The sequence below is a fragment of the Triturus cristatus genome, chromosome 7 (genome assembly GCF_964204655.1).
Source record: "Triturus cristatus chromosome 7, aTriCri1.1, whole genome shotgun sequence".
Taxonomy (NCBI): domain Eukaryota; kingdom Metazoa; phylum Chordata; class Amphibia; order Caudata; family Salamandridae; genus Triturus; species Triturus cristatus.
Genome location: NC_140590.1, coordinates 1,801,871,858 through 1,801,892,469, shown reverse-complemented (window position 1 = coordinate 1,801,892,469; position 20,612 = coordinate 1,801,871,858). Strand labels below are relative to the sequence as shown.

At 43.1% G+C, this 20,612-nt stretch overlaps 1 protein-coding gene across 1 annotated transcript in view; it reads left to right on the top strand.

Annotated features, from left to right (window-relative positions):
• LOC146813213 (uncharacterized) overlaps nt 1–15,676 on the top strand; it is a 174,018-nt gene extending 158,342 nt beyond the window's left edge. Inside the window, exons 6-8 of the mRNA XM_085615313.1 lie at nt 1,406–1,518; nt 13,191–13,956; nt 14,505–15,676. Coding sequence (XP_085471439.1) covers nt 1,406–1,518; nt 13,191–13,329 — 252 coding nt within the window. The 3' untranslated portion in view covers nt 13,330–13,956; nt 14,505–15,676. The remainder of the gene's footprint in view (nt 1–1,405; nt 1,519–13,190; nt 13,957–14,504) is intronic.
• The last annotated feature ends 4,936 nt before the right edge of the window (nt 15,677–20,612 follow it).

Genomic DNA, 20,612 nt, shown 5'->3' with positions numbered 1-20,612 from the left:
GGGTGGGGGGAGTAAATCAACGTACACTTTGTATTGGGTTAGAACACTGGCACTGAGGTCTGGCTATGAGACGTCAGTGCGCTCTCAGTGTTTAAACAACAGCAGTCAATAGTCCGAATGGGGGTAAAACATATTGGGGAGGGCCTGACAAAAGCCTGTTTCCTTGCAGGTTTCAACAGAGGACGGATAGAACAAACAATTCTCTTATCCTGACACTGGTGGCAGTAGGGCTTACATCAATTCACCAATGAGCTTATGGAATAAGCCTGACCTCATTCTAGCCCCGCTTTCTCCTCTTGTACTAACTATTATTGCTGCAATGTAGTATGAAGTACTTTTGATAATGAAGTGTGCAGTAAGTCAGCTGCTGATTTTATACAAACAGGGAGAAGCTTGGTCAGTGTGATCCGCATGGTGTGAACCTCAAATTTCCTTAATAAAAAAAACAGGATTGGAGGAGTGAGGTGGCCAAGGTTTGGGATGGATTATTCCCGGGAGGAACAGCGTCAGTACTGATTTCAATTAGATGAGTCACTGGAGTGGCACAGTGGGAGAAAAATGTTGTGGTGGAACGCTACGCCAGTGCCTAGATTATTTGCAAGCATTTGTCCCATCACCTTTTGGGTGTTTGATTGCCAGTAGTATGCCTGGAAACCCCAGACTGGTCTAGGTTTCAATCCTACTTCTAATAATGTTTGTGAATAGCAGAAATTCTAAATTAGCACCCATTTAAGGAAAACATCTGTGGGTGTAAATGTAACACTTTTTCAGTAACCCGTCACTATATATATATTTGGATTGTTGATGCCAAAATGAACACAATAAAACCTCTTAGTGAAATGAGGATGATGTGAAAACCCAAGATAGACATAGCAGACCCAACTCTGGGACCCCAGACCAAACTACCAATCCAAGAATGCATTTTATTTGTGAGTTTCAAACCTCAAATACTCCTCTTAAAGCTACGCTCCTGCATAAAAACCCTTTAGTTCACTACAAAGACCAGAAAACAGCAAACACAAGCAACGTTTTTTTTATAGAACAAGACTGTGCCATCATTGAACATGCAACTAAATGACAGACATCCGATAAAATGAATGACTTTCAACTCAGTCAGAAGCGTGAACGACAAGTTTTCCCTTCCACCTCTTGCTCCCTTTCTCCATCTCCTTCAATCTAACAACTTACATAGTTCCAGCCTGTTGCGATCTTCTACACATCACAGCTTTCGAATGAAAGAAGCATTTGCATGGCGACATTGGGCATAGTGGGGAATACTGGCAGTGGTCCTGACTCTGTACTACAGATGAAAAATGTGGTCAATGTGCCAATATTTAGACCCTGCCAGGGGTTTTGAAAGCACTATATAAACAACCACACAATACAGCACAATTATTCATTTCAGGATTTACTGGACAGAAAGCGCGATGATGCAGACTTCCTCTGGACGGCTTTTCGCTTCAGCAAGACGAAGAACTGGTGGATCTGGCCGAATGACTCCTTGGTGCATGGACACAAGTAGGCAATTTTATAACATATGATCAGGGCTATGAACAAACTGTTTCATGGTATGGTGATCTGCAGACCTGTAGGAGTGTATACATATAAAGGTCTTGAAGCACCTATATATCACTAGACTGGCCATAGGCAGTGCCACTACAATTATGTGACAATGGGCTACCAAATGATGTGGCACGGCCCAATACATGATCCTACGAAAATTACAAAAATGCGCATTACCCCATCTAACATGGCATATTCTGTTGTGGTATTCTTCCACTATTTTGTGACTTTAACATGCAATACCATCTAATCAAAAATGACAAGGTGATCAGTTAACCTTTACAAAGTTGCTGCCACTGCATTGCACCTAGTGCTGCTTCTTTAGTCAACTTTTGATCCATTTGAGTTTGAAACCACACCACATCTGCATATTATGCAGCAGATATGGATTTAAGGCAAGAGTGGTAAATCTATATTTTTGAAGAAATTCCCAGAGTCACAGAATTGTATATTGCTAGTGGTTGTGTTCATAGGCATTATTGAGATTGACAATGCAGAGGGTCTAATTTGGTAGTTAGTTGTGCTGTGCAACCTAATTGGAGAGGAATGTGTTCAGAAAGGGACTGTTTTTAACAGAGTTAAAGTCAGTAAGGTTAAAGTCAGACAGTAGCCAAACAGAGTACAATAAACTAGTGGCCTTAATTACAACATATTGCCGTAGGGCAGGGCCGCAGACCTTCCTGCTGTGCTGCCCTACAGCAAAAGAAAAGGGCAGGACTGAGCATTCCTGTCCTTTTCCCTTGCTCTGGATCACAAGGGTCTGCCATGCATCAAAGCAGGCACCCTTGTGTCATGTTGCGAGGTTGCCTGCACTGAGGCATGATTGTTTTTGTGCAGGAAGGGAAACCTTCCTCCACAAAAACAATCACAAGAGATTTTTTCCTCTTTCCATGTGTGCTGCAGAATGCAACACACATACAAAAAGGAAAAACGAGGAGAAATAAATATATTTCTCCTCGTTGCGCCTCCCTTAAGCCTCCCCTGGGGAGGCGTATGTTTTTGGCTCTGTCTCAGAGTTACAATTTGTCATAAATTAGGAGCGGTGTCAAAAAGCCATGAGTGTTGCTAGGAACGCCCCCAGCAACACTCATTGCACGACATTTTAATGCAGAAAACTGTGTCAAAGGGAACGATATTTACAAGGCCGCATTAAGCCACGCAAAGTGGCTGAGTGTTGCCTGGTAAATATGGAGCAGGCCGCTGAGCCACCAAAGTGTCGCCAAAAATTATGCTCTGGTGGCACAGCCTCTTTGTATCTACAAAACAGAAAGCATGTATATAAATAACTCAGTGGGTGACTGAACTTTTACTGTTTCCAATATTCCCCATTTAATTTTCAAGCCTTAGGGGTCTATTAGGATGGAGGACGGATGACCGCCACCAGCCCGGTGGCCGGGGCTGAATATCCGACTGCAATCGAAATCCGGAAAACCGCCGGTCAGATTAAGATGGCGGTGGTGACCGCAGTGGAGAGAATTTCCGACCACCCCTTTTCCGCCGGAAGCAATTCGCCCGCTGGCCTGGCGTGCGGAACTGGACCGCTACAATGGTGGCGGTGTCTAGCTTTTTCCACCGTCTGGATTAGGATGCATGTGGAAGCCAGCTTTCCGCGGTGGTCTCTCCACTATGGAAAGGCTGGCGGAGATAGGTTCCGGCGGCCCATTGCAGCCCCCTACGTGGTGGGGGGTGTGGGTTCACTGGGGGGGTACCATGGGTACCACCCTACATTTCCATGTAGCAGGTGGCAGGCACTGTGCAGTGCCTGCCACACAGTGCAGGGAAATGCAGGGCATGCTCCTTTTGACATCACAAGCAAACAATGGTTCTGTCGGGTATGCACTATTTCTTAAAACATTGAATCAATCAAAACTTAATTTCATGAAAGACAAAATCTCATAAGCAACACACATAGAGACCAAAAGAGGGGGTATTTGAAAAGTTTTATAAATTACTTCATTTATAAATCCCCATATTCAATTTATATGGCTGTCACTATGAAAGGTAAACTGTAATTTGTGACACAGTGAAGAGTGGTGCTCAGTGCTATGGTGAGGTGCGTAATATATACAAAGTGACTTTCGTGATAACAACGTTTTTTTTAAAAGGCCAGAATACAACGGCTGTTTGAATAGGTCTGTAGACTGAATGAATGTGTCTTTATACAGAGTCTTTCAGCTGGTCCAGGGTATATGTCGACGTTTCAACCCAGGGGGGGCATTACTGTCTTAGTCAATGCGGGTCTTCATCAGGACAAAGAAATGGGGGACAGCCTAGAGAATAATAATGTATGGTCAGGTGTGTTGGCACGAGATGCTGAATAAATCACGGTATATAGGGTTATAGGGTAAAGGACTCACCTATTGGGGCCCGTGGTGATTCAGAGGGCTGGTGTGTGTGCAGTAGCAGAGTGGTACTGCAGGTGTTCTTCCAAAGTGGGTATCCTATTCGGGAAATTCGCATAATAAGATCTATAATATTCAATTTGTTGATTTACTGACAATTAATATCGAGCTTGCTGTCGACTTACCCAATGAAGGGGATCGACCACGGTCTTCCGAATTCTAAAGACCTCGATATGGTAGAAGAGTACAGGCAATCGTACTGTCTCTGGTGATCAATCTGATATTCTGCGAAAAAGGGGGGGAGGGGATAAGTCACCTATTGTGAGGATCGCATCCAAGCGATCGCGCCATTAGCTATTATGTTCTAGCGCTTACCTTAATGAAAAATGGTATCAGGAAGAAAATGAATTAATTCCAGTCCGTGGGTGCAGGCTAGCGTCCTCTCTGCTCGAGCTCCGACACCAAGTGTGCCGCTGGGCGTTTATATCATGTGTGGATAGCGCGCGTGTACGTAGCGTGTATGGTCGCGTCCAGGACTCGTTGCTAAGCAACACGTTAAGCGTGTGACGTGCCTCCGTCATGTCAGTCAAGGAAAAGCGTCCCGGTCTTGTTGCTGGGCAACAAGCAACGTGGTGCATGCGACTCAGTATGCATCTACGGTGGGGCAGAGCGCGAAGACTCGTTGCATTCAACTATTATTAAATCTCAACGTGAACAGTGAATGGACAGGTGAACTGAGCGCATTAAGAGTATACGTGGAGCTCTGAGAGGTATCGAGTCAAATCTAACCCGATAGATGTCCGGTCAGCATTTTTGAGTCGGACAAAACACACATTTGAACAACTTTTACAATTGACCAAGAAACACAAAAATGTACAAACTTTCTTGGGTTAAAACAAACAGTGATCCATGCATAGAATCGCTGATACTGCGTTAAAAATTGAGTAAGCTATACATTGTGATTAATGCTACTGGGTGCATGTTTGTGGTCACGACCTGAATATTTACATGTAAACAGATATGGGAGACTCAGATTGTTATAATTATCCCATGTCTCTTAAATCACGTTAAACCCATTATTACTAGAGTTAGGTAAATGGGTAAGCTGAGCAGGTTCAAATGCATGCGAGGGGCTCTAAACATTTAGATTAATGGGACATTAAGAGTATCAGAGTTGTCCCATTTGTCTAGCGGTCTCTTCAATCTCGTTCAACCCGTTATGAACAGAGTTGAGTGAGTGAATCCATTTGCATTCCTTGTAATTTAGGACCCCAGATAGTGAGCCACCTCTCGCATTGGGACTGATCTTTTCTATAATCCACCATTTTATGCTATTTGGAGAATGGTTATGTGTCGTAAAATGCTCGACCATGGGTGCTCCCTGTACCTTGCATTTTATTCTGCTCATGTGTTGAAGGATTCTGGCTTTAACTTTCTGAATAGTTTGCCCTACATATATCAGATCACAGGGGCAGAGGATGGCATATATGACGTGGGAGCTGTTGCAATTTGTAAAGAGAGGTTGTTTGTATGTTTTGTTGTTGTATGTGAAGGTCGTGCCTTCTTGACATTGGTCACAGGCCTTACACTGTCCACATTTGTGATGCCCACTGAGTGGTGAGAGTCCAAGGTAGTTTCTTAGTCCTGGTTGCTTTGGTGGTTCTAAGAATGCTCTGACGACCGTGTTCTTGATATTTTTGCCTCTTTTGAAGGCAAAGATCGGGTCTTGCTTAGTGTCAAGTTCACTTGCAACCAAGTTCCAATATTTCTTCACAATCTTTTTGATGTTGTTGCTCTTGGTGTTAAAAGTCGTTACACAGACGATGTTGTCCGATTGTGTGTCTTTGTCCTTTACCTCCAAGAGTTCCTCACGTGGGCAATACCAGGCTCGTTTTTTTGCTCTTTTGAGGAGTCCTGTCGGGTAGCCTCTTTCTTTCAGGCGACTCACGAGATTGTCTGCTTCTTGGAAGAAATCCGATCGTTTTGTACAATTTCTTCTCAGTCTGAGGAATTGCCCGTAGGGCAAATTATCTCTCAGGTTGCGTGGGTGATGCGAGTTGTACATCAGCAGTGTGTTTCTCTCCATAGGTTTCCTGTAGAGATCGCAGTACAACAGGCCTCCTTCAATTCGAAACGTGAGGTCCAAGAAATCTATGGACTCATTACTACTCGACATAGTAAATTTGATATCACTTGATCTGGTATTTAGCCAGACATGAAATTCATTTAGCTCATTTGAGTCTCCAGACCAAACCATTATCACGTCGTCGATATATCTTTTCCATATTGCGATCTGATTCAGGTAAGGGTTTTCATCACAATACAAATGTTCCTCTTCAAAACCATCCATAAAGATATTGGCCAGGCTCGGCGCGTATGTAGCTCCCATCGCCACGCCCTTACACTGGAAATAAAACTGTTTCTTAAAGATGAAATAATTCTTTTTCATAGCGATCTCTAGGAGCGAGATCAGAAAGTTAGTAGGAATCCAGTGTGGTCTCGGTCGTTCGTCCAGAGTTTGTCTCATGATGTCAAGGGCTTTGTCCTGTGGGATAGATGTGTAGCCAATATCTTTATGGATGGTTTTGAAGAGGAACATTTGTATTGTGATGAAAACCCTTACCTGAATCAGATCGCAATATGGAAAAGATATATCGACGACGTGATAATGGTTTGGTCTGGAGACTCAAATGAGCTAAATGAATTTCATGTCTGGCTAAATACCAGATCAAGTGATATCAAATTTACTATGTCGAGTAGTAATGAGTCCATAGATTTCTTGGACCTCACGTTTCGAATTGAAGGAGGCCTGTTGTACTGCGATCTCTACAGGAAACCTATGGAGAGAAACACACTGCTGATGTACAACTCGCATCACCCACGCAACCTGAGAGATAATTTGCCCTACGGGCAATTCCTCAGACTGAGAAGAAATTGTACAAAACGATCGGATTTCTTCCAAGAAGCAGACAATCTCGTGAGTCGCCTGAAAGAAAGAGGCTACCCGACAGGACTCCTCAAAAGAGCAAAAAAACGAGCCTGGTATTGCCCACGTGAGGAACTCTTGGAGGTAAAGGACAAAGACACACAATCGGACAACATCGTCTGTGTAACGACTTTTAACACCAAGAGCAACAACATCAAAAAGATTGTGAAGAAATATTGGAACTTGGTTGCAAGTGAACTTGACACTAAGCAAGACCCGATCTTTGCCTTCAAAAGAGGCAAAAATATCAAGAACACGGTCGTCAGAGCATTCTTAGAACCACCAAAGCAACCAGGACTAAGAAACTACCTTGGACTCTCACCACTCAGTGGGCATCACAAATGTGGACAGTGTAAGGCCTGTGACCAATGTCAAGAAGGCACGACCTTCACATACAACAACAAAACATACAAACAACCTCTCTTTACAAATTGCAACAGCTCCCACGTCATATATGCCATCCTCTGCCCCTGTGATCTGATATATGTAGGGCAAACTATTCAGAAAGTTAAAGCCAGAATCCTTCAACACATGAGCAGAATAAAATGCAAGGTACAGGGAGCACCCATGGTCGAGCATTTTACGACACATAACCATTCTCCAAATAGCATAAAATGGTGGATTATAGAAAAGATCAGTCCCAATGCGAGAGGTGGCTCACTATCTGGGGTCCTAAATTACAAGGAATGCAAATGGATTCACTCACTCAACTCTGTTCATAACGGGTTGAACGAGATTGAAGAGACCGCTAGACAAATGGGACAACTCTGATACTCTTAATGTCCCATTAATCTAAATGTTTAGAGCCCCTTGCATGCATTTGAACCTGCTCAGCTTACCCATTTACCTAACTCTAGTAATAATGGGTTTAACGTGATTTAAGAGACATGGGATAATTATAACAATCTGAGTCTCCCATATCTGTTTACATGTAAATATTCAGGTCGTGACCACAAACATGCACCCAGTAGCATTAATCACAATGTATAGCTTACTCAATTTTTAACGCAGTATCAGCGATTCTATGCATGGATCACTGTTTGTTTTAACCCAAGAAAGTTTGTACATTTTTGTGTTTCTTGGTCAATTGTAAAAGTTGTTCAAATGTGTGTTTTGTCCGACTCAAAAATGCTGACCGGACCTCTATCGGGTTAGATTTGACTCGATACCTCTCAGAGCTCCACGTATACTCTTAATGCGCTCAGTTCACCTGTCCATTCACTGTTCACGTTGAGATTTAATAATAGTTGAATGCAACGAGTCTTCGCGCTCTGCCCCACCGTAGATGCATACTGAGTCGCATGCACCACGTAGCTTGTTGCCCAGCAACAAGACCGGGACGCTTTTCCTTGACTGACATGACGGAGGCACGTCACACGCTTAACGTGTTGCTTAGCAACGAGTCCTGGACGCGACCATACACGCTACGTACACGCGCGCTATCCACACATGATATAAACGCCCAGCGGCACACTTGGTGTCGGAGCTCGAGCAGAGAGGACGCTAGCCTGCACCCACGGACTGGAATTAATTCATTTTCTTCCTGATACCATTTTTCATTAAGGTAAGCGCTAGAACATAATAGCTAATGGCGCGATCGCTTGGATGCGATCCTCACAATAGGTGACTTATCCCCTCCCCCCCTTTTTCGCAGAATATCAGATTGATCACCAGAGACAGTACGATTGCCTGTACTCTTCTACCATATCGAGGTCTTTAGAATTCGGAAGACCGTGGTCGATCCCCTTCATTGGGTAAGTCGACAGCAAGCTCGATATTAATTGTCAGTAAATCAACAAATTGAATATTATAGATCTTATTATGCGAATTTCCCGAATAGGATACCCACTTTGGAAGAACACCTGCAGTACCACTCTGCTACTGCACACACACCAGCCCTCTGAATCACCACGGGCCCCAATAGGTGAGTCCTTTACCCTATAACCCTATATACCGTGATTTATTCAGCATCTCGCGCCAACACACCTGACCATACATTATTATTCTCTAGGCTGTCCCCCATTTCTTTGTCCTGATGAAGACCCGCATTGACTAAGACAGTAATGCCCCCCCTGGGTTGAAACGTCGACATATACCCTGGACCAGCTGAAAGACTCTGTATAAAGACACATTCATTCAGTCTACAGACCTATTCAAACAGCCGTTGTATTCTGGCCTTTTAAAAAAAACGTTGTTATCACGAAAGTCACTTTGTATATATTACGCACCTCACCATAGCACTGAGCACCACTCTTCACTGTGTCACAAATTACAGTTTACCTTTCATAGTGACAGCCATATAAATTGAATATGGGGATTTATAAATGAAGTAATTTATAAAACTTTTCAAATACCCCCTCTTTTGGTCTCTATGTGTGTTGCTTATGAGATTTTGTCTTTCATGAAATTAAGTTTTGATTGATTCAATGTTTTAAGAAATAGTGCATACCCGACAGAACCATTGTTTGCTTGATATACGATCGCCCAGGTTCTGAGGGATACTGGGTTACCCCATTGTTAACATAAATCCTTTTGACATCACGGCGGTGCTGCTGGCAGCAGCAACCACCGCAATGTTAAACCCCACGATTGTACCGCCGCGGTCGGATCTCGACTGCGGTGCATGCTAATTGGACCGGTGGTTATGCCGTGGTCCTGGCGGGCAGTCTCTTCCCGCTACCATGGCAGTCGGGTTGATTTTCCGACCACCATCCTAATAGACCCCATAGAGTTGAAGTATTTCTTTAAAGAATCATTGGAAGCCATCGAATTATGACCAAGGAGTGGACACAAAAGTCACTGGATTTCATAGCTATGTTTGTAACCAGACAACTGAAACTAACTGTTGGCGAGACCTAAAAAGTTACAAAACTCACATAGTGAACAAGAATATGAATCCCTCATTCCTAGAATTTGTATTGTGTGGTATTCAATGTCAAAACACATTTTGATTGATAATTCCCCTATAAATCATCAGAACACTCTGCCTAACTAGGAAAGCAAGTGTTTCTGTAACAGCACAGGTGTAGGATTGGAAGGATCATAGCACATGGAGTTTGGTTTTTAAACGTGGAGCAGGGACCAGTGTCACATTCATCTGGCATGCCCAAGCAAAGACGTTTTAAGGCATGAGCAAAGTGGAGAGTTTCCCCGCGCCCCCATCTTCCGAGGCTCATATAAAACAGCTTCTTTTTCCATTTTCCAGCAGAAACGTAGGGTGTCATTTACTAAACATCTGCACACAAAGTGACACAAAGCAACAGAAAATCCTAAAAGGGCATTTACATTCCAACACAGAAGTTATTTTATGGTAGAAAGGTGCATATTTCTCAGAGCTAATAGCGCTTTGCACTGCTTTGCACCACTTAGCATTATGAAAGCATGACGTGGGTGGATTAGCGCAAACGCCCATTTTTTTAAAATAGTTTTTTATATTGCAGCAAAGCGTGATCTACTGAAGACAGCTAGGCTGGGCCTTACCACAAGCATAATAATAATGATAATAATAATAATAATAATAAGTATAATAATTATAATAATAAAGTGCCCATCAATAGTTAAAATAATGCTAGTAAATTATTATTGTAAACTGAATAAGTCAAAACATAAACAAGACATAAATAACGGAAAAATAAATATTTAGTGCTCAACTTATTACACGACAAAAACACTTTAGACAGTACATAATGTGTTACAAGCAAATCAACACTGGCATTAGGACAATTAACTTTCTGAAGAGTCCATAAATGAAAATGAAAAGGTTTGGGTTTTAATGCCTTCCCAAGTGCCAGAGGCATCAACAGCTTTTCGACCCCCCAAATCAAAGGGTCTTCATCAGGAAAAAAACAGATATTTGAGCAAACCATAGAATATCCAAACAATCTATGAGAAGGCTTATTTGACTAGACCCAGAACAAATCATGTCAACACAACGACGGAAGGGAGAACAAGTTCACACAGCTTCACGAAATGGCCCAAAAGAAAAGATCTTGACACAAAGCAATCTTTCTTTGGACCTCCTTCTCCATTTCAACTCACCCCTCCACCTCAACTATCTCTCTGAACCTCTTTCTTTATGGATCCCTTTACCTCACCATCACTTCCTCTATTTCTCTCACAACTTTCTACCTCTGTATAAGCTTCATCTTCTCCATTTCACATCTCTCAACTTTCTCTTTTCCCTCTACACATTTCTCCTTCAGCCTTCACCCCTCTCTCCCTCTCTCCCTTTCTCTCTTCCCCACTACTCACTTCACTTGATACATTTTTCTGTACAGTGTCACATTTGGCTCTCTTTACCTTACTTTTGTTTTTACTCAATACTCTCTGTCTATGCCTACCTCTTGTTGCCTTTACCCTGTTCTAATCCACCTTTTTATACATGATCTATTTCTCTATCTCAGCCCTTGGAGCTTTGTACTCTGCCTCTCCATTTCCTTCTCCCTATCTCCCGCTCTCTCTACCACACTTTAAAAGCATGTCTTTTTCTCTGCCTGTCTTTTCCTACCTAGGTGTTCTTCTTTCTACCTCTCCTTCTCTTTCTTATGGCTACCTCACCTTTCAATATTTACTTCAATTCTCACTATCTCATTTATCTTGCTGCATTATCTATGCCCCCTTCTCCTTCTACTTCATGTCTCTTGCAATACTCTGTATGTTCCTGTACATCTCTTGGATTGTGGCTGGTCCCATTTCTTTTACTCTGCATGGTCATGTGTAACTGATGAGCTAGAAAAGTGTTGACATATAAAGAATAGAAGGAAGACAAGGAGAGGATGAGAAATTAGGAGAAAGTTATTAGATTTTTGCGAATGGAATGTTTAAAAACCTCAGAGCAGCATTTTAATTTTGACTGCTGCAGCAAGTATTTCAGTATTTAAGAGGGATATATTTGTGTTTGTTTACTTTAAAATCATGCACTTGTTCACTAAACATAAAACATGTTACTCTTAGTGTGTTTGTCCTATAAAGGGAGCAACAAGCAATTTAGACACTGAATTCCACATTAAAATATTGTTGCTACAAGTAAAAAACTTTTTAGCTCTAAACTCCAAAAATAAAAGGCTTTATCAATGCTTTCTTTTAGTTCTGTTTTTCTTTTTTTCCTGACTCATGTTTCTGAAGATTTACCATATAATTTGATTTTGTTTGGCATCACGTGGGCTTCAATCAGCTAAAAAGTGGTGATAACTTCAAAGTTGCTTCAAAAGGGGAGCCCAAAATATAGGTTTCCCAAGGACCCATAAATCCTTAAAATTTCTCTCTGCCTAAGAGAAGAAATGGGAGTTACAGTCCCATCTTCTTTAAGTTAAATATGAGATATCACCTCTATCAGTTGGAAGAGAGATCAAGTACCCAGCGCTAGTCCATTGCTCCTTCGTCAAGGACAGCCAATCTAAAAAGCCAGGCCTTAGCAAGGGACCACAAAAACCTGTAGGAGCTCTTAGAAAGGTATCACTAGGCCCATCCCTGGTTAAAATTATACCTATGAGACACACATGCTGAAAGTACAGGTGACCCCTGCAATGCTGACCAGGCCATTAATATCTACATGAAAATGACATGCTGGATCCAAGGTAACTATTAAAAGCAGCTTAAGAGGAGAGGGACAAACCTCAGCATCAAAAGTGGCTTCATTCTGCACTACTTACAACAGCTACCTAGTCACAGGGGTATATGGATTAGCAGGGTATTTCAGTTTTTAAGACTATAAAAAAGTCTAGGGTCTGGTTAGTAAAGAGTTGGTAAATAACCACAGGTAGAAAAATGCATAGTCGGGTATATGGAAGTATACATGCATGTTTCACTGTGAGGTCCATCTCAGAGAGTTTCTTCTTATGACTAGCACTGGGGGGAGGGGAGCTTACTTCACTTTCCATTCCTGTTTGTTTCCTTTCGTTCAGTTTGGTAACTTCTTGTAGATCCTAGGGGCGTTCATTGCCCATCCAGGCCACTGTTACCTTTGGGGCAGATACCCTAAAGTGGAAAAAGTAATGAAGACCTTTTGTGACCAATCAGTCTTGGTGGGCAAACAAATGGTGGGAAAGTGATCAGATAATTATAATTCCAACACTTTAACAGTAAAGGAGGCATGCAGTTAACGATGTTGCAATACATTCCAAAACCCTAGCAGATGTCATCAAATAAAACAACGCTGACGAAAACCTATTGTTAGTGATTGTTAGTGATACAAACGAGGGTATACAGAACTGAAAGATCACTTCAACTGAAAATAAGGCAGAAGCAACAATCTGGTGAATAAAAAGCACTGTTTTTATTCTTCTTCTCATTTCTTCCAGAGTGAGAATGCGGAGTGGAGACTTGTGGGACCAGGGCGATAGCTGCGGAGCCTACAGAGCACGAGAGATACACCATGCTTCATGCATATCCTCAAACCAGTGGATATGTGTAAAACCTGCTTTTAGGTTTAATTTGTGATGCAATCTTGTGGGGTGTTGGATTATGGACCGCCATCCAATGAACACACCAGGCATTAAACCTTTGGGCTTGAAGTTAAGTAAGTACATTTAGGATTCCAGAGCCATTTCTTGTTTGTGGAAACACATTGTTCATGGACTTTTGCAAACTCAGCAACAAAGGACACTGTTGCTGAGGCTGGGACACAATGCAAATGTCATGTCCCAAAGCAGCAGGCTTACAACGATGATGACCAGGGTGCGGTATCTTCATTGCTTCCTTCCTCCAGTTACTCTTGTGTTACAAGCAGTACACCCAGTAAGCATCCTACTACGATCAAAGGTGACTTCTGTTCTCAGCATCTCAGTATGAACTGACCTGGATTCCAGCATTAGAATGTGCAAAGCCACAGAGCTCTCACTTCTAATCTCATTCCACCCTGACAGAGCAAGACCACCTCAATTAGGGCCTGATTTAGATCTTGGCGGACGGCTTACTCTGTCACAAATATAATGGACATCCTGTCCGCCGAAATACGAATCCCATTATATCCCTTGGGATTTATATTCTGGCAGGTGGGGTATCCGTCAATGTTGTGACGGAGTAACCCGCTCGTCAAGATCTAAATCAGGCCCTTATATGTTATAGGTAAGGCTCCCTGTTTTCCGTTTTTACTGATTTTTACAGATAAATACAGACAGAAAACATTTATTTTCTTGTCTGTAATTATTTTTAAATGCGGACAAAAATGGAAATTGGGTTGCTTTTTTAGCAATTCTGAATACTGTCTGCCATGACTGCCAGGCCAATTGCTGTCTGGATTGATAGGTAAGGGGGCTAAAAAAGTAAGGAAATTTAGTAAAGAGGTTTTAACAGCAGTAGATATGCACAAAATTGATGCTGAAATATGCACATTTTCTTATCAGTGCATTGATTTATCTTCTGTGGGGATTTACAACATTTAAACCTAGTAGGCACTCAAGCATCAGTGCATAATTACCCGTTAAATAAATGCGGAAATATACTAATTTCAGCTTCATTTTTCCAGAAAACCCAAAATAAATATGGATAAATACAGATAAAATTGGCAAAAAATAAATATGGATAAATACAGACGGAAATGTCAAAAAAATAAATACCATAAAACCGGGAGCCCTAGTTATAGGCTGCCATACACTTAGGACAGCACAATGCAGGAAACCGAGACCCCTCAAGATGAATGTAACTTAGGCTTTCACAGGGTCTCATTTAATAAACTGTTCCACTAAACTTTGATTCCACATAGTGTGATGACATACCATCACTAGCTGGAAGAACCTGGCCTGAAAGGAGTTAACAGCCCTAACCTGTAAGATCACTGCAATAGGCTTATTATTTACGGATACATGGGCGTATAGTTTTAGGTGTCTTAACTTCAAAGACATCCACCGTTACCAGGGCTACTCTGCTGCACCTCGACTATAAAGTTAACATTAGAAAATTCATGGGATCAACTGTCTTTTCAAGTAGTTGTTACCAACTAGGTTCACTTTAAAGAAACACAGGCCCGCTTGGAGGGTGAATGCTGATCCACTGGGGTTTTCACTGATTTCACAAATGCAGGATCTTTCTAGATGACAATGTTTCTTTGGCTACCTTGACAATTTTACAGTCCAGTTATGTTATGTCTGATCCCATGTGTTAGATGTTTTAGTCTTTGCAAGCTTGATTAATCAGTCTTTGCATGCTTTGGTAGGAAAAATGAAGTGAAAGTTCAGTAAGTACTTTACTGCAGACTTTCTCAACTTCAACTCAAGTGTGTGGTTTACATTTTATTGGAATTACATTTTAAAGTGCATTTTAGAAGATGTATTTTGAACATGTTTAATATCATTTCAAAGAAGACATAAACCCTGCAGTATTAATCCTTCACAGCATAAATCAATAGCATTCTTAAACCAGCCATTTTATTATATAAACTTTAAGGAGGAAACTTTGACAATAATTTTTTTAAACTAAAATGATTGTGCGATTGCATTGCCTCGATCTGCTTTGCTAGCATCTCAATGATGATTTAGTCTGTTCAATTTGGATTCATTAGGGCTGTATTTTGTGAGGTTCTCTTTTAAAGGTCTATTTCTCACATTGCACGTCATGTCCATTAAATTTTTTTTCATTGTAAGATTTCAATTTATGCAACAATGTCATAATGTGAATGTTGTTATGCAGTGTGTTGTGTTGTAGTATTTGGTAGCATTTGTGAACATTTGTAGATAGCATGTTATGGAATCTGAATTATTGTTACCACATTATTGGTGTTCATTCTTTCCTTTATTCACTTAACTTCTGTTTGTCTTCTTGAGAAAATTAAATACAGCTGTGCTAATGATCCGTTTCGTATTTTTTGGGACAAATATTCGGTGGCAATGCACACTGCCCCTTCCTAATATTCCTAGAAGGCACAGGAGGGAATTCAATCAATCAATCAATCAATACATTTATAAAGCGCGCTACTCACCCGCGAGGGTCTCAAGGCGCTGAAGGGAGGGGGGGGCCGCTACTGCTCGAATAGCCAGGTCTTGAGGTGTTTCCTGAACGTGAGATGGTCCTGGGTCAGTCGTAGGTGTGCGGGGAGGGAGTTCCATGTCTTGGCGGCCAGGTAGGAGAATGATCTTCCTCCCGTGGTGGTTCTGTGAATCCGTGGGACAGTGACAAGGGCAAGGCTGGCGGAGCGGAGCTGGCGGGTAGGAGTGTAGAACGAGAGGCGGTTGTTAAGGTATTCGGGGCCCATGTCGTGGAGTGCTTTGTGTGCGTGGGTGGGGAGCCTGAACGTGATCCTCTTGCTGACGGGGAGCCAGTGCAGGTTTCTCAGGTGGGCAGATATGTGGCTGTGGTGAGGGATGTCGAGGATGAGTCGTGCGGAGGCGTTCTGTATGTGCTGAAGACGTTTCTGAAGTTTGGCTGTGGTTCCTGCGTAAAGGGCGTTCCCGTAGTCGGCTGGTGACGAGGGCCTGGGTGACTGTCTTTCTGGTTTTGGTGGGGATCCACCGGAAGATCTTTCGGAGCAGGCGCGGGGTGTTGAAGCATGAGGATGAGATGGCGTTCACTTGTTTGGTCATCGTGAGGGAGGAGTCCAGGATGAATCCCAGGTTGCGTGCATGGTCCGTGGGTGTTGGTGCGGTGCCCAGCGCTGTGGGCCACCAGGAGTCGTCCCAGGCGGATGGGGTTTGTCCGAGGATGAGGACCTCCATCTTGTTTGAGTTCAGTTTCAGCCGACTGAGCTTCATCCATTCTGCGACGTCTTTCATTCCTTCCTGGAGGTTGGTTTTGGCGGTGGCTGGGTCTTTGGTGAGGGAGAGTATCAGCTGGGTGTCGTCGGCATAGGAGATTATGTTGAGGTTGTGTTTGCGTGCAATGGCGGCGAGGGGGCTCATGTAGATATTGAAGAGGGTTGGGCAGAGCGAGGAGCCTTGGGGTACGCCGCAGATGATCTTGGTGGCCGCGGAGCGGAACGGCGGGAGGCGGACTCTCTGGGTTCTGTTGGAGAGGAATGAGGTGATCCAGTCCAGGGCTTTTCCTTGGATCCCAGTGTTGTAGAGGCGGGTTATTAGGGTGCGGTGGCAGATGGTATCAAAGGCAGCTGATAGGTCTAGGAGGATGAGGGTGGTTGTCTCCCCGTTGTCCATCAGGGTCCTGATGTCGTCAGTGGCTGCGATGAGGGCGGTCTCGGTGCTGTGGTTGGCCTGAAATCCGGACTGGGATGGGCCGAGCGAGTTGTTTGCCTCGAGGAATGCAGTCAGCTGTTTATTGACGGTCTTCTCAATGACTTTTGCCGGGAAGGGAAGAAGAGAGATGGGGCGGAAGTTCTTGAGGTCTTTAGGGTCTGCTGTGGGTTTTTTCAGAAGGGCTTTCATCAACAGGAAGCTGTTGAGAAAGAACTTGAAACGCTGGTGAAGCATGATATCATTGAACACTCTACTAGTCCGACCCAATGGGTTTCTTCCATAGTGGTAGTATCAAGAAGGAACATTGGAGGTGCGCTGCACATTTGTATTTATATGGGCCAAGCTAACTAGGCAATCGAGAGAGAAAGACATCCAGGTCCCCACATTGCAGACATGATTACATAGCTGAGTGACACCAAAGTCTTTTCTCGCCTTGATCTGAAAAAGATGTATCATCAACTCGAAATAGAAGAAAACTGCAGGCACATTACTACCTTTTTGAACCCTGTTGGTTTGTTCAGATATAAAAGACGAAGGGCCTGATTTGATCTTGACAGAGGGGAATACTCCATCACAAACCTGACAATATCTCATCTGCCATATTACAATCCCATTATATCCTATGGAGATTGTAATACGGTGGTCAGGATAGCCGTCACGCTTGTGATACAGTATTCCATCTGCTGAGATCTAAATCAGGACCTCGGTTTTGGGGTGTTGTCAGCTGCAGAGCTTTTTCAGGATGTCACTCGCCACATATCACAGCCTGTCTCACAATTTTTTTAATACAGTGATGATATACTGGTATTTGGGCAACTCAAAAGGACCATGACAACGACCTTACAAGTATGCCATATACTTGCTGACGCAGGTCTCACACTGAACACAGAAAAGTGTGAGTTTCACATAACAGATCTAGATCTTAAGTTCTTCAGGCATATTTTCTCTGAAAAGGGGATAACACTGATCAGGCTTAAGTGCAAGCCTTTTCATCCACTTGCCCCCACAGTATGTGAACATGCTGTGATCTGTCCTCGGCATGGCCAGTTACTATTCCAGGAACATTCGTGACTTTGCCACAGTCGGTGCCCTTTGAAAGATTTTAACAAAACAGAATGCTCAGTTCAAGTGGTCTCATGAATGTGATAGAGTTTCAAGAATGTCAAACATGCAACTGAGAATGTGACTACATACTGAGAAGGTGGTAGCTGCAAGCCCGGTGGGGCTAGGTGAGATACTTGCCCAGCACAATGGACATGGCAATGCTCAGAGACTCATTGTGGCTTATGCGAGCAGTAGTCTGTCGTAGACCGAACATGCTTAGTCCCAACCTGAGAAAGAAAGCCTAGCTGTAGTATGGGATTGTGAACACTTTCTTATGTTTCTATATGACAAGCACATCACTGGTTACCAGGCGTTGCTCACCATTTTTGGAAATCCAGAAGTCAAGATGCCCCCTCAAATGATTACACTATTGTGAATAGGTGAGGGAAAAATCAAAAACCTGCTGACTATTTTTCATTAGTACAAAATGCTGTGTCAGAGTACAACATCTAAAGAGGCTGAGGCATCTATTAGCTTCATAGTCTAGTCAACCACACCTGCAGCTCTATCTGTGAAACAAATTCTTGCTGCAATGAACAACGATCAAGATATGCTTGCTCTCAAGCACATTATTACACAGCAATCCTGGAGGAAACATACTCGTCCTCTTACGGATGACTTTGAAAATGAAAAGTTTAAATATGTGAGCTAGGAACTCTCTGTTATTCAAGAAGACATTATATTATGAGGTTCGTGAGTTGTCATTCCAGAGAGTCTGAGAAAACAAGTCATTGAACGAGCACACAAGGGTCATCATTAAGAGAGCTCTCCTAGACAGAGTGTGGTTTCCTCTTATGGTTATCTGGTTGCGCTTGACCATGGGAAAGGCCGACTACAATGGAGGGTTAACTTCTCAAGTCCGGCATAAAGCGTTCTATTAATGTTGGAGGAGTGCGCGAGGAGGAGGCTTTCAGCATGATGAGCAGGTTAAGTGTTGCAGATTGTTATTGCTATAATGTCAACGGCCTTTCATCCCTGGAGTTTTGCATTGGTAGTCACTACATGCTGTCGTTGCTGTAGCTCAAAGTGCAGGTCTCACGTTGCCGCTGGTTGTGGACGCTCACTGTCAGTGAGAAGGGCAGGTCTCACCGGAGCTTTGTGTGTATGGTCATAATAGGCGACAGAGTTTTGGCGTGAACTGGCCCTTTAGCGGTTGCACAGAGCTCATACCTTAGAATATATTTATCTTTTTCTTTAGGGGGATCTCTCACAGATATGTCAGCCAAGGGCCCAGGCCCTGTGGGTGGCGCTTGGGGATCAGCACTCACTCCAGCAGAGGCTATAAGTAGGGTTCAGGCAGGTCCAGAAAGGTCCAGTTGCAGCTGGTCAGCTGGGCAATTGCAGGGAGGCCTATAGAAGCTTGTTGTATCCTTATAGCTGACACGGGAGGTCATACAACTTACCCTAGGAGTCTCTGTGGGTAGCCTGGAATTAAGGTAAACAGGTCCAGTATCTTTCTGAAGACAGCAAGGCAGTCCCTCAAGCAACAGGGGCTGGCCCTCAAGCAGCAGGGCAGTCGACAGATCCAGGAGTGCTTTGATGAGTGGTTTTGAATACCCTCTTCTTATACATGATGCCAGCCTTTGTGTGGGGGAATTGTCTGACCTATCCTCAAAACTGGTTCTAGTCACTTCCTCTCCTTCCACTTGTCCTGGCTCCAAACTGTCTAGAGTTACAAAGGCAGGGGTGACCTGGTGTCGGAGTTGTTTGTGTGTGCAATGGAAAAGAGCAGGGTACAGCTCCTCCCCAGCCATCTTGCAAAGAAGACCCTCTGCCATCTACACCCATGTCCCACTGCTCACTGTCTGGGCCCAATAGACGTTCTTGATGGGAGAACCATTAACAGGTCCAGGCAGCTTGAAACTCATAGAAAGCCTCAGAAAGCCTGGAAAGGAAAATGGCAACTGTCTAAAAGTGGCATTTTAAAAATTATAATCTCAAATCTGACTTTACCATTAAAGATTTTGACTTATAGTGAATTTGAGTGAAAATACCATATCTTTACCTGCTTCTAGTCTGGTTACTACTTAGTAAAATGTAATAGGGCAACCTAGCGTTAGCCTATGGGCATGACAGGCCTAATGTAGTCAAAACAACTCTGGCATTTTTTCACTACAAGGCTATGTAACACTTAAACCCAAATGTCCTACATTTTAAATACCATGCACCCTGTTCTATGAGCTGCAAGGGCCTATCTTAGGGGACTTATAAGTATTAAAAAAGAAGGTTTAGGCCTGGGAAAAAAGCTTATTGTGCCTGGTCAAAATGGCTGTTTAAAACTGCACTATAGGCTGCATAGCGGGCCAGAGACATGTTATAATGTGCTACTTTAGAGGGTGTCACAATGCGTTCTGCTGCCCACGAATAGCATTTAATTTACTGGTCCTGGGTACATGTAGTACCGTATACAAGGGACTAACAAGTAAATTAGATGTGCCAAACAGCTGTAGTCCAATTTTATCACCATGGAGAGAGCATAAGCACTTTGGCACTGGT